Source organism: Dicentrarchus labrax, unplaced genomic scaffold (assembly GCF_905237075.1).
Source record: "Dicentrarchus labrax unplaced genomic scaffold, dlabrax2021, whole genome shotgun sequence".
Lineage (NCBI taxonomy): Eukaryota > Metazoa > Chordata > Actinopteri > Moronidae > Dicentrarchus > Dicentrarchus labrax.
The window spans coordinates 17,843,622-17,866,440 of record NW_026136703.1 but is presented as its reverse complement, the minus strand read 5'-3'; the positions used below and the strand labels follow the sequence as shown (position 1 = coordinate 17,866,440).

General features: G+C 40.2%; 3 protein-coding genes across 4 annotated transcripts; 1 reads left to right on the top strand and 2 right to left on the bottom strand.

Annotated features, from left to right (window-relative positions):
• Window positions 1-141: 141 nt before the first annotated feature.
• tpgs1 (tubulin polyglutamylase complex subunit 1) lies at window positions 142-3,085 on the bottom strand. Its single transcript, XM_051382920.1, has 2 exons — window positions 2,497-3,085; window positions 142-1,452 (listed from the first exon to the last, which is right to left on the bottom strand). Exons 1-2 carry the CDS (start codon window positions 2,829-2,831, stop codon window positions 807-809), a joined length of 981 nt encoding a protein of 326 aa, XP_051238880.1. The 5' UTR covers window positions 2,832-3,085; the 3' UTR covers window positions 142-806.
• Window positions 3,086-3,824: 739 nt separating this feature from the next.
• Window positions 3,825-10,496, bottom strand: LOC127353513 (inositol-3-phosphate synthase 1-A). Its single transcript, XM_051382774.1, has 11 exons — window positions 10,317-10,496; window positions 9,869-9,993; window positions 9,630-9,791; window positions 8,833-8,962; window positions 8,339-8,532; window positions 8,059-8,208; window positions 6,927-7,142; window positions 6,269-6,433; window positions 6,059-6,172; window positions 4,930-5,147; window positions 3,825-4,768 (listed from the first exon to the last, which is right to left on the bottom strand). Exons 2-11 carry the CDS (start codon window positions 9,980-9,982, stop codon window positions 4,573-4,575), a joined length of 1,659 nt encoding a protein of 552 aa, XP_051238734.1. The 5' UTR covers window positions 9,983-9,993; window positions 10,317-10,496; the 3' UTR covers window positions 3,825-4,572.
• A 3,360-nt stretch (window positions 10,497-13,856) lies between these two features.
• On the top strand, window positions 13,857-22,201 carry LOC127353916 (programmed cell death protein 10). Of its 2 annotated transcripts, XR_007881399.1 has the most exons (9): window positions 13,857-14,011; window positions 15,319-15,546; window positions 16,186-16,239; window positions 19,266-19,383; window positions 19,600-19,726; window positions 20,557-20,635; window positions 20,723-20,805; window positions 21,173-21,281; window positions 21,374-21,526. XR_007881399.1 is itself a non-coding variant. In XM_051383526.1 (8 exons), the coding sequence occupies exons 2-8, from the start codon at window positions 15,457-15,459 to the stop codon at window positions 21,453-21,455; spliced, it is 633 nt and encodes a 210-aa protein (XP_051239486.1). In that variant the 5' UTR covers window positions 13,857-14,011; window positions 15,319-15,456; the 3' UTR covers window positions 21,456-22,201. The 2 variants fall into 2 exon arrangements, 1 of the variants encoding a protein (XP_051239486.1); XM_051383526.1 differs by lacking the exon at window positions 21,173-21,281 and having other exon boundaries at window positions 21,374-22,201.
• Window positions 22,202-22,819: the final 618 nt, after the last annotated feature.

The window sequence follows — 22,819 nt, the reverse complement described above, 5'->3', positions numbered from 1 at the left end:
GAGGAAAATAACATTCACATAGGTACTGTACTTAAATACAGTGCAAAAATATAATTCAACTAATAAATAATGATGTATTTAATTGGTTTAAGTTACTCAGAAGTATATAAAGTAGCCTAGTGAACATCAATTTGCACAATCTTTCTTTTGTATTCAGTGTTTATTCCACAGTATGTTTTCTGCTACAGTGCCTTCATCGGGACAGCATACGAGAGTGGCTCCTGTTTCTAATAAATGAGAGAATATTATCTTAAAATATAATGCAATACAATTCTACATCACAAAATATAGCCTCTAAAATGACAGAGTTGAATCAGCATCCCATCTCAACAAAACATGAAAGTGAAAAAAGGGGGGGACAAGTTATTACAGGATTGCATTAGATGTACATCAGTCAAGTGTATTACTTTCTAGTGGAGAATTTCATGGCATAGGTTAAACAGTGATTGAAACTGACAGGATGAATACAGATTATCAAGGAATACAGGGAATCATTGTTCTTCACAGCAAAGTAGCTTCTTGCTTAGTCACAGCAGATGTCGATTTCTCATCTCTTCTACTTTAATAAGTTCAATAACAGACCTCAAGCATTATGTTCAGCAATTAGTGTTAACCTTCCAAACAATGGAATTATTGGGTTTAGTGTATCTGTGAGTGCTTTTTATTTCCTAATATTTAGGTGTTTAGTAGCTTCAGGCAACAGTAGGTTAGAGGTTAGAGAAGGTAAGACGGAAAGAAACAATTTACTCTAGAATATACTTTAAATGGCTGTACATTCAATAATTATGAGAAAACCCATAAGAGACCTAGGACAGAACTTTCACCCGAGTGATGAAGAGCTCTGCCGCTGCGTTCTCGAACTCCTTTGCGTCCATATCACCGCCCGGGCCTCGTGTCTGTGCTCCAGCTATGGCCTGAGCTAGTTTGTATGGCGAAATCTTGGCACTGGCCTCCAGGTAGCGTATGGCCTTCACATTGGCTTCCAGAGAGGAATTAGCTTTAGTGTTAGCATTAGTACAGCAGTTTACATCACAGCCTTGGGAAGTCTCCAAGGCTTCCTTCAAGGTCCCCAGCACGGCCAGGCACAGTGCCCGCGAGGCAGGCCCTTCATCCGGGCAGCACACCTCAGCGTAAAGCCTCTGAGCCTGCCGGATGTAGTCTGAGAAAACCGCACATGTGAGCACGCCATGACGGAAGACATCATAAGGGACGGCCTCGTGGTCTTGGCAATGGAGGCGTCGGAGGAGCGGGGCGGAGGTGGAAGCAGGGACTCCACCTTCACTGCAGAGGCACTGCAGAGTCTGTGTGTAGAGGCCTCCTCTCACTCCTCCTCCTGTCAGGCTGTCGGTACAGGAGCCATCGGGGCCTTCGGGGACCTCAGCTGAACGTCTACAGGGCCCAGTGAGGTTCAAAAGGTCGTAGGCTACACGGACGTTGTTGCTGAAGGCAGATCTGGGTTTGAGATGAGAAATTGGATGAAAGAAAGCAAATCATTGCCTGTAGCAGTTAGAAGGAAACGCTTGTCTTTCAATATATTTCAGATGATTCAGTAATTTCGTTAAGCCCGATAAGACCAATACTCCCTGTATGGCTAGATACCGTGAAATGACCCTTTAAGTTACACAAGATTTACTCAAGATTTAAGATACCAACTTTATAATATATTGTCCGTCATAAAGGGTTTACAGGTTGGAACTAATGGTTTTATTAAATAGTTAATGAATTGTTTACACATGCTTCAGATCAGTTATAAGCCATCAATAAGTTCAAATCTTGGGTTGCCAGGTTGTGAAAAATCTCTCAAGTCGTTCAGTTATTAATAAAGGGTCAAGAGTTTATCACTTTCTGTCAGCGGTTATTAAACAGTTCTGTCAAACAGTCCTCCTGATGAATTAAAGGGATGAAAAGACGAATCAAGTGCCATGCTGAAGGAGGATAAACACCAATTACAACTTGGCAACCCAAAAGTTGTTCTTATTAATGACTTATAACTGTTCTATTAAAAAATTATTAACTATTTATGAACCCATTAGTGACAGGTTACAATGTATAAACCTTTTATAAAAGGGTGCTTTATTAGAAAGTGGGACTGGGTTGTTATGCTGAATGAGTGAGGACACATTTGTCATCACCATTATCTATAAAAAATATATTTAAAAAAACTGTATTACTACCTGTATTGTGACACCATTATCATTGTGGCCAAAATAGACCTGCAAACTGTGATAGTATATTATTGTGAGTTACTCCAAAACACCCGTGCCTAGTCATAATCACACACTGATCAAACCTGTAATTATATATTTACAGTTAGTCTACAGAGCAGGAGAGTCCGTCTGGAGTCTAACTTACCAGACATCCCGGGGTGACAAGCAAAATCACGGATATCTGAATTATTTAAATGTCTAGATTATAGCAGGGTGATAAAATTAGGTATTCTAATAGACTAATATTCCCTCATTTATTTTAGCAAAAAAGTCCTAAATGTGCCCAGACCTCTGGGAGTGATGCGCCAGCCGCAGGTGCCACAGCGCCCGGTTGAGATGCTGCTGTTCCTGCGCGCCTGCGCTCATCGGGCCGTTCAGCTGATCCCCGTCGCTGCATCCAGCTGTGCCGGTCTCCGTCACGGAGGCGAGGTGACAGAAGTGGTCGGCCAGGAACCCGATGGGATCGTCCGATCTGGCCTCGACCATCTTCAGGATGGCCCCGCGGAGCAGCTCTCCCACCCCGGCCTGCGACAGAAACTCCCTGTCGCTGTCCGACTTGGTGGCTTTGCCCTCGGGCATCCCTGGTGGAGTAGCCCCGGACCGGCGCTTCTCCTTCTCCGCCATTGGGGATGACGTACCGTGTCGCAGCAACAGCAGCGGAAGTGAGGAGACGGCTCGCCGGTCGGCAGACAGGAAATGGAGCAGTTATATCGGTTTATATCGGTGATCGATATCGCAATAAAACATCACAAAAGCATCAGAAATGATTGAAAAATGATTGATTACCAGCGGATGAAAAAGCCTTCAGACATGTCTACAAAACCTTATCACCATGACTCCCCTTTGTCGGTTTGGTTGCTAGGGACGCTGTGTGACGTCATAGTGTGCCCAGGGGGCCAGCCCTGCCCTAAAACAATATGGCGGGGTCCCTTGAGCTAAATCATCCCATCTAGTTTTTTCTAAATGGAATCAGCACAAAACTGAGATAAAAGTTGTGTTTTTCAATTAAATGAATCCAGCTTTTTCTCCCTTGTTCTTTTTTTTTAAGATAAAGTAACACAACAACACATTTTATAGACCTTCTCCATCTTTTACAACACCAGCAATGGCTCCATGTATGTTCTAGGGAATGGAAAACATTTCACATAACCCAAAAAAAGGAAAATACACTAGTGCAAACACCTAAAATCCAGTTCAGTTATACCAAATCAATACTTTTTTGATTCCTTACTTTGAGGAAGAGGTGTAGAAAGAACAAAGTAAGGTCTTGAACTGAATTAAACACAATGGCCTCACAATTTGGCAATTTTGTCAAATAATGTAAACAAATTACCAGACATTTAGTGCCAGCTTCACAGTTCTGGTTACTCCGTGCAAAGGAGATGTGTTTTAGTCCAAACCAAATAAGCACTGAGGTTTCATACCAGGCCAGTGTTGGAGAAACCCATTTGACTTAAACCTGCTATTGATTCAACACTGGTCTTATGTGTTCTTCTTATTCATTACCATGCGTTTGCAATAATGGCTATTACCCATTCATGCAAACAAAGTACATTTTTGAACTTGCTCAATATGGCAGGTGAGTAAAAGGAGACAATAAAGAATGACTCAGATATATTTAGTTAAAACATAATTCAATCTTTATTGAATATAGATAGCCCATGTTACTCTTTACCAAAATAATCAAAACTATATCCATCTAGCTTCACATAAAAAACAGATGTTTACAAAAAGGCAGTGACACACAGTAACACAAAATACAGTAAGTTAAGAAGACGCATCCGTCTAGCTGATGTACATTTAAACAACAAATACAGTATTTATCAAATTCATACTCACAGCTGCAAGATCAATATTACATTTGTTTGTTAAACATACAGACCTATTTCACACAACTATACTGTACAATTGTTTTTGACATTTGTATGACACATGGAAAGCTACTTAAATAAAGATATAAGCACCACAAATAAAACTAAATCACTGTATTTACGATATAAGATATTCAATACATGGTTAATTCTAAATAAATCAAAACAACCTGTAAAATATCTTTTAACAAAATAGCCTGCCTTTAACAATGTTACTCAGTGTGGAGACTCAAATGATTGTAGTCTAGGGGCAGACAAAGCTGCATGTATGTAAGTCAAATATTGCTGTACCACGCCATTCTTTAATATGCAAACACTAGTAGAATACCTATTATTTTAAATGTATCTTATTGACTGTGCAAACCAGTGTTACTTAAGTTATTGTTTCACAATGAAAGATTGATCAATGATGGCCTCTGGTCTGTTTATACAAGGTCAATTTACACTTATATTAACGTTTCAGTTCAATCTGGGCCATAGTGTTGAACTTGCAGTCATATTGCGTGCGCTGCGTCATCGACATGTGCACAGAAGCCATTTGTTAGAGGTTTATGGTTCCCGTTGGTAAGGGCGACTTTTTTCAAAGAAGCTGCATTGCCATTGGTGTACGTCACATGTGGATGCAGAAAATCTCTCTCCAGCTTGTACTCCAGCAGCATGTGGTTCTGAGGAGGAAGACTGAGGCACGCTCTGAAAAAGACAAGGAGGGAGTAACTGTAACTAAATGAAACACAAGAATCTTATTTTATTGTCATTAAAAGTGTAATTCTTCTGTTGAATGTGCAATGCGACCTTTGGGGCAACTGTGCTGTAATGCAATCTAGGTAGAGAAACCACAGTCTTGTCCATACCTCATGATGTTTTCAATGCAGGCCCTCTGGCGGAAGAAGGCGTTAATGACCGGGGTGCCTGATGGGACTAGCGGGGCCTTGCAGAGGAATGAGAGCAGTGCCAAAACACTGTGGAAAGACTGGAAGTCCCTCTCCCCCTGGGGCCGGACAGTGACACGCTGGCAAAGCTCCGTCAGGATCACCAGGTCCAGGATGATTGGACTGGCTAGAAGAGAGTCCTATTGCAAAGACAGAAAGATGAGGTGAGTAAAATGGTGTAAAAGAGGGAGAAGGGAATATTTTAAAACGTTAATTCCTAGCACATGTTGTAATGTCCATCCATCCTAAAGCAGTGTCTTTTTCAATACCACCACTAGCAGTCGCCGTATCAGACATTTTCAAATTCTACTGAGAAGGGCGTTAATAACAACTGCACTGATGCTGTTTTAAGTGTGTCGTTGGATTCATGTGTAAACTGCTGTAAAGGTGTACTTCACTGGTTTTAAATCTTAACTGCACAAAATCAATTAATTCTCTTATTTAAAGCCACTACGTGTAGCACTTTGTGTGATTGCAGCATCCGTTTTCTTGTTTGTTTGGTTTTTCTTATGCAGAAAAATAGGACAATCTGATTGGAGTGCAGTCGATCCGTTGCTTTCAGCCCATTCATGTCAGTCCAAATTGAGCAAAACGGTTGTTGAATCTCCACTAATAAGCTGTTAAAATGTTATAAATATTGTGTATGTAGGCGGACTATCCAAATAAAGTGTGACCACATTTTGTAATTACTGAATCCAAATGAATGTAGGTTGACATACAGGTTAAGTGTGTAAACATAAAGAGAATAGATATTTTTTTGTGCGTAGGAATGGTGGTTGGCAGGTTATAAAGCATCTATGCCAGAGAAACATGAAATAACTATGTCAATGACCTGGAGATGTCTCTTTAAATTAGCTCCAAGACATGTTAGGAAGGATTAAGAGTAAGCTCTAACACTCCTGAGCTCTCCATACTACTACAGTCAGATAAAGAAGAATAGCTCTGAACATTGTGTTTAGACAGCAATTAGCAGTTTGAACTCTCACACTGGAGATTGTTCTAATATCCCATATGGGCCTTTTTCAGTTACATGTTTTACAGAAACACTCACCTCACAGGTGTTGTGCATTGCAATAGTATTTGTCCCTCCCATCATTATTTCAGAAGTGTATTCATCCATGGCACGCTTGCTGTCTCCCACATACGGGACATACTTAATCACCACCTGTAATAGCACACAGAGAGAGTTAATAAGTCTGATCAGTTGTTTTCTGTAAACATCGTAGGGAGCGCCTTATCTTTCTGTGTCTGAGTCACTCACACAGTGGTCAGGTTTTTCGCCAGGCTGGTACAATATGGGGTTTGACTGGACCATGTCATCCACCACGTTGCTCTTGGAGATCTCTTTGGAGCGGAACTGCTCTGGAGCCGACAGGTTCTTCCCATCGTTGTTGCCGAGGTGATTGTAGCTGACAATGGAGGTCGGCTGTCGATGGGGAGAGGTTCGATTAAAATCTTTGTTCAGAAAATACGTGGTACTTTAAGCCTGTAGCTGTCATCTTATTTTCATATCATCTTGTAGGACAATCAATTTGTTGCTCTTCCTGAGTTTTTCCTTTATTTTACCTAAGGATTGAACATGTTATATGCTGTTCAGACTGTAAAGGCAAATTTGTTGTTTGTAGTGAATAAAATAAATTGTTAAATATATTCCCATTTGATACTTTCAAGTGTATACAAACATTAATAATTATGAATGGTGAATGGACAAGCAGGAAGATGACAGTTTTTCCAGTCTGAGGTCAGATTTTCTCTTACATGCTAATGAGTTAAAGTTCAAAGCTCAAGTTAATCATTATCTTAGCTAGAAAACATCATTCTTAAATCATGAACCCCCCCTTATTTAAGTGTTCTTAGCTTTTCTTGTATAATCAATATTAGTATTGATTTTCCTTTTATCCTTGCATCCCTTTTCTCACCTTGATACCTGCGCTGACAAGAAAGTCCACCAGCACTGACTTGATCTTGGTCTGACCGGATTTGAAGTCATCTCCTCCAATGAACACCCCTTTCTGCACGGCCAGCTCTATGGCTCCTGGTACAAAGGTGTTCTGTGGGGAGCCGTTGATGTAGGCGCAACCCTCAAGTATACTGGCCACTGCAAACATAGTGGAGGGAGAAACCTCTTCTCCAGCCTAACGGATGTAGGAAAGAAAAAAAGAGTAATAACTGAGTGTATCATCATATAACACTGAGGACGAAAGCTTGACTCACAACGCAGCATTTCCCCTGAGACTCTTCCTATCATCTCTGTAGCACAACTCTATTGTCGACTTCATGCCTATCTAAAAACTGGGCTATTTGCAGAAGATCATAAGTCTGTGAAACAGACTATTATCGTTGCTGACAGCAGTACAAGCATGCTGAAGACAGGAGATAAAATAAAAACGTACTCATGAGAGACAAACCATAATTTTCTTCCCCTGATCTGATATTAAAAGTAATAGCTGCTTATTACGGCATTTACGGCAAGTGTTAGGAGAGCTAATCTTTTCATCCTCCAAGCTTTATTAATCACTAAATGGGAGGATTACTGTTTGGTCCTCGGCATCAAGAGGAAATTAAAGTTGAGTGGATGATTCATGACCACCGGCCACCAACACAATTTAGGTTGCTTTCGAGGACAGTTAAAGCCTTTCATACTGCATCTCTACTGAAAACAGCTTGTGCCTTTAGATCTAGTAGGTTTTAGATCTTACACTTTAGGGCAGCCATTCCTGCTTTAACATCTGACAGGGTCTCAGACTTTTTCTGGCGACTCAGCACCAAGTGAGTCCAGGGCTTCTGGTTTTGCTCTTAGATTCTTTGGCATTCTCTGTCAGTTTAACCTTTCACATAAGCCAAAAGACTGTTGTTCAGGGAACTTAAGAACACCATTGATCTTTGACACAATATTCTGCTGAAGAGGATTTGGCTGAGAGTAATAATGTATAAAATTCCTTTCCATGCAGAGCTCACAAAACTACGTGTTAATGTGCTGCTGCTCATGAGTGCCCCAAATCTTGCATTTTAGAGAATGTTTTATGCTCTAAACTCTCTTCACTCTCTCACCTGGATTGCAGCTAGCAGGTTCTTTGCAGTGTCATGGACGCCCGGTACGATATCACAGAAGCGCTCAGTATTGGCGGTCCACACAACGATGACTTTGTCCACACCACTCGACTGATGGAAGTCCCTTATGTCAGCTCTGATCTTCTCCACCTGGAAGACCATTTACTTTTTAAGTCAGATTTAAAATGACATATAACAAAACACAATCTCAAGTGGAATACATGGACGGAGAATAATCCTCAGTCCTCGTAAGTCTGCTGGTCAGTAGGCCAAGCATTACCTGCTCCGCCATGGTCCCAGTGAGGACATTGTCCGCACGACTCTCTTGGTTTGCAGCGATGAATTCTGGGATATAGATGGATGGTCTGGGTTTCATGCTGCTCATGTATGGTCGCAGTTGCTCTTGTAATGACCAGTCAAAAACCTGGGCTCTCTCCATTGCACTGCCAAGATCCATTGAGGAGATGTCCCAGCCTAAAAACACAGACACACAGTCCAAGTTTAAAAATGTGCCGGATTCCTTCGATATCTCTCATTTTCCATTTTACCACTCTCATCTTATGATAGACTACGGCAGCTCTATAAACAGGCTTCCTGATAAAGCTCTTCCCTTATGAGGTAACAGACTAGATTGCATCAGAGGACACCATAAGAGCACACCTCTGACCATCTTCACATGGTTGAGGGCCTCTGAAGCTGCCCTGGGGCAGATTTCCCTGCCGTCCCTCTCACATACAAACATGCATATACTCCAGAGTCTGCAATCATCCGTACCATCAAAGACGATATCATTAGGGTGCACCATGGGTAGGAGGTTACAGAAGGGCACGTTGAACTCGCCCTCGGGCCCTGATCCCAGACAAACAGTAGCCGCCTGAAAGAGGGAGCCGAAGTAGTTCGCTTTCTGTGGGAATGTGAGAGAGAGAAGAGGACACACAGATTTAAATCCCTGTAAGGACTATAATTGTACTGGATTTGAAGGTTTATTACAAGTGTATAAAATCCTGCGAACCAGAGAAAAATGGCCAAAATGGAAATCACAGCAAAAGGCTCATAGATGTAAAAAATGTATGCCCATATTAGGGAAAGTCCCTCAGACCAGAGTCAGTAAAGCCCTTAACACTCTACTGAACATGTCTGCATAACCAGCTTATAATGAGTCTCTGCCACTGTATCGGGGGGACATACAATAGGCTATATTTATATAATAGGTTGTGTGTGATTGTATGAGCTCCCTTGTGGCAGCCTCAAGTTTTCACAGCCTATTATAGTCTGGTTATAAAGAGTTTATTCACCATATAGATGTTTCCTGGCACTTTTTTAAAGGAAGAATTATTGTAGTGTTTGCATGTTTTAGCTAACTAAAAACAGTATATACCCTAGACCCTAACCCCCTAACCCTAACAGCAACCAGTGGTTTGCATTTATTTCAATACAGTAGACAAGTAAAGTGATTTTCTATGTGAATTAATCATCTCAAGTCTATGCAAGTTGTTCTTCCACACTGTACTGCAATAAATGTAACCCCGCAGTCCGTATGTGCACAGGCATATTTGTGTCACGCCTCTCACCTTCACGCCAGTCTTGGTTCTCCAGGTGAGACCCAGCTTATTGGCCAATACAGCTGCTGTGACTGTGGTCCCATTGTTGCCTCCCCAGCCCACCAGCATCACACCAAGCCGCGGCACACGCCTCTCAGTGCGGAATGTCATCTCGGTGGTACGCGGGGTCACCTATTTTCCCACATAGAAGCAAAAATGACATACGGTCGCATGTGCGCACGCAGAAGTGTTCATAAAGGTCCACTTACTGTGACTCTGTCCCCCTCTGTGTGCACTGATGTGGTCTGGTAGGAGTACTGAGCCATAATGTGTGTATCTGTGTACTTCACATTAGGGCTGTTGATTTGAATGTTCATAGACATGGTTGCAGAGTCTGCAGAGATGTAGGAGAGAAACAAAGAGGATTAAGTCAACTTCTTCGACATGGCATTGTGGGTAATTCTGCATTTCCTTAATACGTCACAACTAGCGTTCACTCAATCTACTGATGTGTCCTGTTAAAGAAAAAAAAAAAAGGAAGCGATACGTTATCTGTTGTTTTTTATTCCTCTCTCATTGACCAAACTGTCAAATTATTCTTAGGAAATCCTGTCAGACCATCTCGGGAAATGTCTCTCAGTTACAAACTCGAAAACAGATAACTGCTCATACATGAATGAAATGCGTATGAAACAAAACGAAACCCGGAAACCTCACCTCTTTTTATTTTCTTTACTTCAAGGTGAGTTTCCTTCGCTCAAATGTAGTCGGTCACTGTGTGTGTCTCGCCGACGGTTCTTCGCCTGTTTGAATGGAAGTTTCTAGTCCCTCTCCTCTAAAAGTGCCGCGTACTGCGTATTGCCTGCTTCTCTGACCGACTACGAAGTTGATTAGCCACCTCGTTCGTGCCCAGCCAATGAGAGGGCGCCATCCGTCTTATGTAACCAGCGAGGATGAGGCGGCTGAGGACCGCGTGGCAACAGCAGCGAATGGCGTTCGAGACACAAAAAAAATGTTGGTACTTTTTATTCTTGAGAAATCTTGTCCATAGCAGAAAGTTTGATTTTCATTAATGTGGAGAGGTTTTCTTGCCTGTGCAGGATGAGCCAGGGTGTCTGTGAGGTGTTCAATAAAATAAAGAATGATATTGCTGCTTATTAACCGATCTGACATATATGCAGTCATCCTTTTATTAATGTGGTTAATGTGATGTTTTGTGTTTGTGTGATGGGACATATTATTATTATTATTATTATGATTATAAGTAGTGGTAGTATGACAGAAAACATGATACCAGGGGTCAAGAAAAGAGAAAAATATTAAGAGAAAACTGTTGGTTAAAGGTATGGTGTGTTTATGTATTGTTATAACCATGATCACCTTCCCTGTGTACTACCACTTCTCCTCAGTGATTGGCCATATTATAAGTATCACCCTTTTGTCAGCATTAGAGCATGTACGTGTTCATGATTAAATAATGAAACAACAAACGTATCAATGTCTTTCACTGTCATGAAAAGAAATAAAGCCCCACAGACCACCTCAAACTTAACCATCTTAAAATAAGGAAACATCCCTGCATCCGGCAAATAGAATCAAATAATTACAGTAGCTGAGGCGTTGTACTCCAGCACATTCAATCATAAATGAAACAATGCTTAACAGTGAACACTGTGGGAAGCCCCCTTTATACAAAGTCCACCCAACTTGTAGAGCGTGGATCGTGGCAATCACCCTCAACATACAGACAAAGCAATCAATGACAGCCAAACAAGAGTTCTTGATGGGAACAGTCAGTCACCTGACCTCAGGCCTAATGAGCTTGTGTTTCTTTAGATAAAGACCAAAGTAAAGGCAAAAAGCCCCCAAAACAAGCAAAAAGGACATCTGCTGATGTCCAAGGGTCGTAGATTGCAGTCATTGAGATCCCATTATTTATTTTAATTTATGTAGTTATTTTTGGTCTCCTAAAACTGCTCTTTGCTTTTTTCCTCTATGTCCAATACCCAGCATATATATATATATATATATATATATATATATATATAATTTGTTCTCTTTTAAGACCTGAGCAACAAACCTGAGTAGACACAGGACACAAACCAGATGTTAGAAAAGGTGGTTTATTCTTGATGTTAACAGTCTTTTGCGAATGAACATGTAACTGACAACTGGTAGGAGAGGGGCATCAATATCTACATCTGCTCTGTATACAAAAGGAAGCTGATTGGCTACTGGGCATGAGCAGTGCAGGTGGTGTGATCAGGCAGGTGGGAAGGAGGAAGGAGGGGAAACTCAATAGGGCTGACCATTGGACAGGTAGGGTATAACATGATCTTTGAAATAATATATACATTAACATGAAGAACCTACATTTTCTGGTACTATTTGGTGACTTGTAAGCAGAAATATGAAGGCAAACAACAGGGAAAGAGGAGGAACTGAGGTGAATGGAGCTCCAGTCAACATGACAGCACAGTGGCCACATACTGTAATTACAACAATATTCTCTCTTGAATGAAGGCATATTAAAGCATCACAGTGACAGAAAAACAATTAAATATGAGATTTTCTTTGTGTTGCTGGTCAAATTATTATTATTTTTTATTAATTACAAATTAATCAAATTAAATCCATTGGTCTGACAAATACAAATAATTGTAATTTTAGCATCCAAATAAATAGTTTATTAGCTCCTCTTCAAAAACAATATCATTAGTTTTCATAAGTAATTAAATCACAGCAGGGAAATCACTTTGATATCAACAGCATGACCTCACAACACAGCTTAAATGAATGCCTTATTTATTGTTTGAACATTTCTTTTCTAAGTGAGACTAGATAGGTTCCGTGAATTTTAATAAATGATAGAAGATCTCATGTCCTGTATGCTGTTAGACATACTGCCTGAAGGCTTCATCCACCTGGAGCCTGCACTGAGCCATCAGAGTGACACTAACCAGACAACTGAACTGACAGCGTGGCAGACTTCTGCATTCCTCTGATAATGGATAGAAAATTAGACCTTTGACCCCTTGGCATGTGTAGAATGAAATAGGGAGATTTTATATTTATATCAATTTTAAGAAAAAGGTTGGTGAAAATGTGCACTCTTCCTTTTGCTAAGTATGACTTCTTGATAAAAGGCAAAATAAGCTACATTTGCACAGTTCAGCAGGTTAGATCAAAGCTATATTGTTTTATGGCTGCAACCAGCATTTTCATTCTCTATCAAGCTTTAAGTTTTTTCAGCTGTTACACCTGAAAATTCTTTACTCGAACTCACTGGCAGCCAACCCCACCCCAGGCTTTAGGTGATTGATTTGGGACTTAAAGGGATACTTCCAGGATTTACATTTACAGCACCTCTATAAAGTTAAGACACAAAAACAAATTGGTCTGAATTGACTTTTGGTCTCTGGTGCAGGCCAACATCACAAAACACTGGATTTAACAATTCCCACGATGCAACTCAATAACATTTTGATGCGTTTATGCCATATGGGATGGATGGTGAAAATGAGAATGTCCTGCGAACAGTTACATCAGATTCATAGTGGTTGCAGAATTGGTTGTGTGAGAGTATCTTGAATTACTTTGACCGACATAAGGAATCCATTTGTTTGCCTTTGAGACACGTTCAAATTATTATGTGCCAAGTTGTATATATAGAGAGGGTACTTTAGACTTTAGACTACAGATCCACAGAAGACGACCCACAACTGTTTTCAGTTTGTTCTCAGGTAAAGGATTGCACATATAAGTTCTCAAACAAATTATCCTACTATTAATCAATCGTATATTTATTTTCTTCATACATTAATTCATCTTGTCAAACAAAATGTGACACATGCCCCACACAATTTCCTAAGGCCCAAGGTGATATATTCACATTACTCACATTTGAGTCAAAGAAAATGTACAATTTTTAATTAAATTTTCTCTTATCTGCTAAACAACTGACTAATAGTTTCAGCTCTAGTGTAATCATATATTGAAATTAGTTTCGCTTAATCCTGTTAATTTTGTGCTCTGTGTCATGTGACCATAATTTTCTCAGATTAATATTTAATTACACGATTCTGACAATTATACATTAATAGACATTTAACCAAATGCAGGGTACTTTGATATATGTTTTTATTTCAAAGAACTGTTAGACCTCCACAAAATACCAACAACAACAACAAAAAAAAAAAACAACAACAACATAAATGTAACTATTTTATATTACGTCACAGTCGCTATATCCATCCGCCCTCTGATTGGTGGGCGTGTGTTGACGTAGCAACGGTCCGGAAGATGTCGCTCAGCCCAATCCTAAAAAACTTCCGCCTTAAGTTGTAAAGAAAACATAGCAGCTAAAAGGCAATCGACGGCGTAACCAACCCATTAAAGAAGTCAGACCAAAGGTAGATACGAGTACACACTTGACACGCATGTACCGACTTCCACAAATGTCCTTAACCCGGTTGTTGACGTGTTTTAGCTCATCAGCCGAGACAAATCTCCAATGTACTGTAGCTAGCACGTAAGCTACGCTGTTAACTGCTAGCAGTTCGCTACCATCGATTTGGTCGGCCATAGGCCTCAATTCGGTGTCTTTACGGGAGGATCGCAACACATTTGCATCTGCACCCAGTCAGTTATTGTTCTGATGATGGATTTCGAAAGTCTTACCGCCCTAGATAAAACGGCAAACCCCGATTAACGCTACACCAGCTACTTTGTTAGCCATATCCAGTTAGCCGACTAGCTGTTACCTGGGGCTAGTTTTTAGCCTGTCGGTGAGCAAGCGTCAAACACTGTGGCTGACAAACAGTCGTCGTATTGTTTGTCGTACATTTTGGGCAGGTAATGAATGGCACTAGTAGCTAATTGAAAGCGCTAGCTGTCAGCTCAGTTTCCATTTACAGTAAGTGGAGCTGCACTGTCAAACATTTGTCAGTCATGTATTCTGGCTCTTTAAATGAGACTGTTAGAGAGGAATCAATACAAATGAAGGAGTCTTGCTTGTAATTTACATTATTATACATTTAAGTTGCTTTTTGGTCGCATTGGCTTTGCCAGGAAATATTACTGTGCCACTCCCCTCCTCCAATTTAATCAAACCAATAAGTCATCCCATCCTGTTCATTCGTAAGCTACCTTGTATTATCTTGGTATGTGTTGACTAATAAATAACAAGGAAATGATGTAAATGACTCAGATATGAGGTAATGCAGATTCAGTGTCAGGGTTTATATTTTAACTGTAAAGTTAAAGCTGCAAAGTAAATACAGATCCCACTATTTTAGTACCAACGCCAGAGCTTAAACTCCTGGTATTTGCAGAGACCACGTATCAAGTAGGTTTAAAATCTTAATACCCCACTACTATGTGCTCATTGGAATTTTATGCCAAGCAACATGAGCCCAGGGACTGATGTCAGCGGTCAGCAGCCACCTGTAACTGAATGAATGTAACTTTATAGGTGAGTTTTATGACACTGCAGAAGAAACTGTATTTGATGTGGATTGGTGACACCATAGCCGGTACCCAGTTCATTTCATCAAGCCGGGACTGGCACCAGTACTGACACGGTGGATCAGATCTGTGTATGTTTATTAATAACCGAATATAAGAGAGGCTCATTAAAAAATACTGTACTGGTTAAATATGACCACCCAAACTTTTTATTAATACTCTTCTGTTGTATTTCATTTTTTTTTGTATTCAGGCTCTTGTCACTCTGGAGCTCGTGTTGGTTTTCAGAGTGTGTGTGAGTGTGAGTGTGAGTGGGTGAGTGTATGTGTGAGTGTGTGTGAGCTGCAATTTCCTCCTCACCTTTTCACCAAGAGCAGCTCCTCCCTGGAGGATGACAATGGAGGAGATGAAGAATGAAGCGGAGACAAACTCCATGGTATCCATGACGCTGTACGCCGTGATGTACCCCGTTTTCAACGAGGTAAAACCTCTCATGCTGACACCTTTTTTAGTGAATTTTCCCATTAAATCTGCTGTGTTACGTAGCAAAGAAAGGGGCAACCATATATTAATTAATGCATCATTATAGAGGGCATGGGGCCTGTCAGTGTGTAATTTAGGTAGGTAGTCATCTGATGCGCACCTGAACATAAATATATTGTATGACTGATTACCACCACAGTTATAATGTAGCCTAATGTATTCGTCATTATTGATTCTAAAGTAAAATTTAAAGTTAATTTATATATTATTGTTTTAGACTGATTTAAAATCTGCTTTTGTGACAACCAAGGGCAACTAGACTATAAATGCTAAAGTACACACTGTATTAATTTTAAACAAATTTCCTCAAAGGATATTTTATATGTTTGCTGTCAAGTGAACTGACAAGTAAATCCAGTTTCTGTGACTGTCATTCATTTGAATCACCTGTGTGGGGCCGTAAGCGTGCATCCAGCTACGTTGAGCCAGTGCCAATTTTGATGGAGCAGTTGGGGGTCAATTTAGGACACAGCTGCATTTTAAACCGTCCAAGTTCAAGTCTAGGTGGCACAGCCATAGCCACAACGTGTCCGGATGTGATTGTAATAATATGTGTTTTCTCTTTTTATTTCATTAGCTGGAGAGGATCAACCTATCAGCAGCTCAGACGCTCAGAGCAGCCTTCATAAAGGTAGGACAATGGATCAAATGAAGCGTAAAAAAACAATCTTAGCACTCAGTGACTCTCACGACTTCCTGTCATAATATGGTTGGTTTTATGGTTTGCTTTTCCTCCCCCCCTACAAGTAATTTCCCCATGGGGATTATTAAAGTATTTCTGATTCTTATTAAATCTAGCCTGCATGCCAGTTCCACATTTTGTAATAGTACATTTTAACTGAAACTCTAACTAATACCCAGACTAAGGTTCAGTTCCTCATGGATACTGACAGGAAAATAAATAAATACACCACATGTTGCCTGATGCAAATTACTGTTCATTCAAATGAATCGGTAGAGCGCAACATAGTGCTGCAACTACTGACATACAGTGAGTCAATGATGGCTCCATTCTGCCAGTGTAATGTCGAAATCATTGGTGCTACATTCAGCTTCAGTTTGTTACATCTGGGGGTTTGTTTTCACAGGTCTTGTGCATCAGTTCTATGTATCATTATTATATTTTACCAAAGGAAGTGCTGAGATTTTTTGGAATGCTGCAAAATGGTTAGAAATAGGTCTAATGAATTAGGGCTGCAATTATTTTCATTATTGATTAATTTGCAGATTATATTATATACACTGTTTTTCTATGAAATTGCACAAATGGTTAAAAAATGTCCATACTTTTCTAGAGCACAATGTGATATCTCATCAAGTGTCCATGTTTTGGTTCAAAACCTAATATATTCAGTTTGCAAAAGCCACAGATCCCCACATTTTAGAACCTTGAAACAGACTAATTTGGATTTTTGGGGGGAGAAATTACCAAACTGATAAATCAAATATAATAGCTTCAAATTACATTCCTGTTTTCCTGATCATTAGGTAAGTTAAAAAAAATGGATAGTGAAATATATTTTAAAGAGAAAACCCCCCAAACTGTCTTGTTCCTAGCTCAACTTTGACTTCCCGCACTTGCCGTAGTTGTGCACCCTCACTTTCTTCCTTTGTGCAGTGAAGGATTATTAGACATTAAGGATGCACCCACTTTGGGTTTTACTTCCAAATGAAGGCGGTTTAGATAATCTGTCAGAACTGGCAGGAAATTATAATTTTTACCAGTAGAAAGAATACTTGTTCATATTTAACTCTGCTTGTAAACAACAGAACTTCCCTCCAATATTTAAAAGTACTAGTTTTAGTTCGTCGTATGATAGGATTATTAGAATGATAGATTTGTTCTTGTGCTTTTTGAACTGGTCAAAAAGAACATTTAGTGTTCCACAGAAAGATTTCTTTGCTTATTTTCAAGCTTGCCACTTCATTACTACGAGTTACCTCAGGACAAGACCCTCTTTGGGCAATCTATTATTCACTACACAACAAACAAAGGTTTTATTTCATAATTTTATGACAACCTTTTGAGCTATAGTGATACAGCTATAGGGGTGGAAGAGAAACTGGATCTTCAAACTGTAAACTTAAAGCCTCTCACTCCCTTTTTCTTTTTAATAGATTGAAGGAAATGAAATCAGATACTATACAAACAAAACACCTCAGAGGAAGTGGAAATTTTGGTCATGTTGTAAAGGAACTGAGTACAATTCTGAAATATAATATGAGTACAGATCCTTGGCTCCAGTATTTATCTGGGCTGCCATCCAGACTCTCAAAGATCTAAGGTGCTAAATAAACTTATTTTCCTAGCAGGAAGATGCTTACAGTTTTAACTCGGTGCACAGCAGTTCACCTGGTAGAGCGCACACCCCATGTAGGCTGAGTCCTTACCGCAGCGGCCTGGGTTCGATTCCAACCTCTGGCTCTTCAGTGCATGTCGTCCCCCCTGTCGTTCTCTCTTCCCTTTCCTGTATGTCTCTCCTCCCTTTCCTGTCTGTCTTCACCTATCCTATATAATAAAGGTATATTAAAAAAAGCCAAACTATTAAAGAACATCAAACTGTTTTATTATTAAAAATAATAATAATAATCTGGCTTGTGTATAACCTGCTGGATTTGTCTGACCGCACATGCCCCATTGGAGCTATTTTTAGCAATGTTATCACGGTGGTGAGTGCAATGTTATATACAACAGGATTGATGGCTAGGGCTGGGAAAGTAAAACCCAAGTTGTAACAAGCTGTAGTTTTCCTTGCTCCGTGCTCTGGTATTTCCACTCTCCTACAGGAGCCTTGCTGTTGTTTCCTATGGTGTTTCTTCAGTACTTTGTTGCACAATGCTTCAAATTGTTTCCCCAGCAGAAAATGTGAAAAATACTGGGTGTGGACATATTTATTTTTTTATTTTTTTAAGAGGACTAATGTGAAGCAGAATGTCTGTTCTATTATGATGTTCCTACGTACAGAACTCAAATGTTTTGATTAGTTAATGTATTAATGTAAAGACTGTTAAGTTCAGTTTATACAGTGTTTATTATTCCTCGAGCACCTCCAGGTACAGGATGGATGTTCAAGTGAATAAACTCAGCTGATTTTACAGGTGATACCTAATCGTAGTCATCAGATGAGACTTTATTAATGTCTTGATCCTCCTTTCTTTTCTTTTTTTTTTAATTATACACTACTGTGATTGCACTGGAATAATAAAAGCACAGTGGCCATAGATTGCCTCTGTACGGCTGCTGATGAGCAGTAGTGTTCAGCGTGAGCACAGATGAAATATTAATGAAGGAGAAGCTGCTTTGTCGTTAACCAAACCAAAGGGAGATGCGATCACCTTACAGTTGTTTTACGATGACATTTGTGGGTCTTTTGTTCACTTGTCTCACTGATTGGTGTCTCTATTGCCCCTGCTGCTTCCTTGCTGGTGTAATTCAAAGTTGAATTATTCAGGAGGAGATTCTTTGTGCATTCATCTGAGCGGCTCACAGCGGACATCTGACATTCAGTGAAGTTCCAGCTTTGTTCTCTGCAGCTTTAAGCCTCCGCTTTTTGTCGGAGAAGACAAACTGTGCAATACCTTATTTTCCACTCACGTGTGAATTGCTTTACTTCTCTCCCTCTTTCTAGTCACCTAATTGAACTCTTCTTTTGTCAGGCGGAGAGGGAGAACCCTGGTCTGACTCAGGACATTATAATGAAGATCTTGGAGAAAAAGAATGTCCAAATCAACTTCACTGAGTCCCTACTGCGCATGGCAGCTGATGATGTGGAAGGTGAGTTATGATGTGAGAGGAAGAAGCGTTGAGATAATGGGGTGGGAACGGTCTTTTGTGACTCTGAGATCCAGGTTCGGAGGATATGCAGCAGCGCCTTTCTCCAGTTTACACACCAGTGTTCTGTTCTTTTCCGACTTCACTTGTTTCGTCTGTCTGCCCATTTACAGAAATCATTTAGTCCCTGGGAATGTACTAAACACCTTTTTCCTGCAGAGTTCATGATTGACCGGCCTGAGCAGGAGTTCCTGGACCTAAATGACAAGGCCAGAGCTCTGAAACACATCCTCAGCAAAATCCCCGATGAGATCAATGACAGAGTACGCTTCCTACAGACTATCAAGTGAGTGCGAGCAGCGAACACACACACACACACACACACACACACACACACACACACAAAAGAAACGGCTATTTACACATGACCAACAAATGCTGATTTGTCAAATAGGGTGCAGTGTTGAGGCCTTTAGTAACTTAAACCAATGGTTAATAGTTGACAAGACACTGTACTCAAAACAACAAATGTCAGTGTCATGTTGAAGCTTGAGGAAGTCAGGGTATCACCAAGGTCAGCATTATTCAGCCTCTGGGGAACATCTGCATAAGAGTTCAAGGGCATCCGTCAGGGTTGGGCGATGTGTTAAAATTTTTCAACCAGCCACCATCAGCCCGACAACCTCCAAGAGCTGTCTAGACTAAAGTGGTGGACTGACCGATATTCCTATATTCTTTTATTCCTATATTCCTGCTTGCATAGCTAAAAATCTGCTAGTTTAGATTGTTTGTGAATGCAAATAATCTTTTTTTTTTTTTTTTATGAATCTTTTTATTGGAGGATCAAGGATGTTACATTTTACAGGAAGTGAAACAGTTCTCCAGTTTCATTTTATCTTAAACAAATATATACACATGTGGCTGTCTGAACCGATTGACTCGCTATAGTCAGCAATAGCGAGGAAATGGAACAAACAAAAAAATATTCAGGCCGCATAAGGTCGATTATATACCCCAGTATACAGTGTACTGCATTAGAATTCCAGCATTTATTGGTGAGGATATTACAGTGGTCAATTCATTGCTGTACACTTAAAGTGACTCACCTTTTGGCTTAATTTCTGTTGTGAAACCCTCACTTGTGTTGTTGTTGTTGTTGTTGGTGTTTTCCCACAGAGACATAGCCAGCGCTATAAAAGAGCTCCTGGATACAGTCAACAATGTCATTAAGAAATATCAGTACCAGAATCGCAGAGTGAGTAACGGAAACACAAACACACACCTGTGTACATTTCTCACGTTCCCTTGTTAAAAATAAAATAACGTTTCTGTTTATGTGAAGGCCCTGGAGCACCAGAAAAAGGAGTTTGTGAAATACTCCAAAAGTTTCAGCGACACCCTCAAAACATACTTCAAAGATGGAAAGTAAGTGAGACCGTAACACCCCCATGTGATGCTTCATCAGTGCACCTTTGAAACAGAAATAAATAAACCTGAAATAATAATAGTACTAATTGTTCGATGTTTTAACAGCTCAAACTCCCTTCAACTCAATTCTATTGAGGTGGAACCAGATTAATGGGGGAAATATTTATCTGTCAGTTTGTTCGATGCCTGTTCCCATTCTGAATGAATGCGCTCAAGTTATTTGTAAAGGGATAGTGACGAGACGAGTCCAGGAATGTGTTTATATACATATGTTTGGTAGGTAGCCAGTAAACTGCCAAATGTTGAAAAGGGGATTTGTTTTTTTAATTAATCCAACTGTTTATGTATTTTCATTTCATTCAAGGCAGGAATGTTTCCAGTAAACCCACTTGTCATTTGTGTTGTGTAAGCCTCCTGTGTGACCTTCTTCAAAAGTCTTAAGAGAACCAGTCTGCCCCACATTCCCAGTTCAGGTTCTTTTTGTTAGTTCCAGTTTGTTTAAACACACCTCTGTGAGCTTTTCTGGTCCTGTTTTTCTGAAGTTGCAATTTTTCTGTGTTCCCAGGGCGATAAATGTCTTCATCAGTGCAAACCGGCTCATCCACCAAACCAACCTCATACTGCAGACCTTCAAAACCGTGGCCTAGCCCCTCAAGACACCAGAGCCCCCCTCCCTGTCCTGTGGGGAGCAACTGCTAGAATGGTGGAAGCTTGAAGAGCGCCTGACCCATATATGTAAATTAGAAAGAGTTGATTTTAGGGTTGGGGGATCGATTCCATTGAAGTCGATATTCTAGATTCCAGTTCAAGAGACTGAAAAGTGCCATTTGTTTTTCCAATGAGGATTTTCCAGTCTTGAAATGGAACTGAATGGGCCCAAAGTCTTTGTTGATTGATTTTATTTGGACAGTTTTAATTTATAACCCTGGTCTTGTTTGGGAGTAGGTGAGGCGAGGTGTTTATTAAGGACTAATTGCCATTTTTCTAATATATTGATCATTTTACTTTTAGCTTTTCAATCACGGCTACACATCTCAGACCGCATTCAGTAGGGGTGTGTCTCAGTCGTCTATACTGGTTTTCTCTTCTCGGCTCCTATTTGTGTCATTTTGCCATGGTCTGTACGCGCAGGATCAGGATCTAGCTGCGAGGAGGAAGCAGTGTTGGACATTTGAGAGGCAGACTCAGATTTTGTTTCTCTTTATTATCAGAAGACAGAAAGCCAAATGACTTCCAGCACAGTGTGCGCCTTACCAAGTCCTGTAACATTCCCTCCTCTCAGTGTAATGAAGTGGAGCCAGTCCCTGCTGTTGGGGGATGTAAAGAGAGCATTGAAAGTTCTGTATTTAACTGATATCTGGTTGCAAATGTTCAATAAATAGTTTCCAAATGATGATGCTTTTTTAAATGTGTCCGAGTCCAATATGTGTGGGGTGACTCCTTTTATGATAAGGGGATGGAGTACTGTCATTTTACTTTGTTAGGCTCAGGCTCTTTTTATTTTTCTATGTAAGCTAGAAATAACATACAGAAAATACATTTTCCTTGGTAGTGTCCAAAAGAGGAAATAAATTGACTCAAATGAGGCACCAGCATTTATATGTTACTATGTAACCAATGCTAAATTACTCTCTCTGCACTTTGTCTGGCTTGCAATGGACAGTTTTAAAAAAACAAAAAAAAGAAAAAGTACCACAATTGAATTGAGCGCAATTTTGAGTCCACGGATGATTCTTCCTTGTCAGAAGCTGATGAGATTGTTATTGCGTTACCCATTATCCAACTCGACCTCTTACAGTTCGGTCAGACACTGTGTTATGCTAGTAAGAGCAGGCTACAGAGGTCTGGTGAGATAACTTCTTTCTCACTGCACACACCTAGATATTTTTGTTGCCTTCCACTCCAACTGACCCTGACTATAGTGACATCACTTGGGACAATTCATTGGATATCAAGTAGCTTCCTCTGTGACAACAAAATGCCTCTGACAACTTTTTTCCTGTTTTTAAAT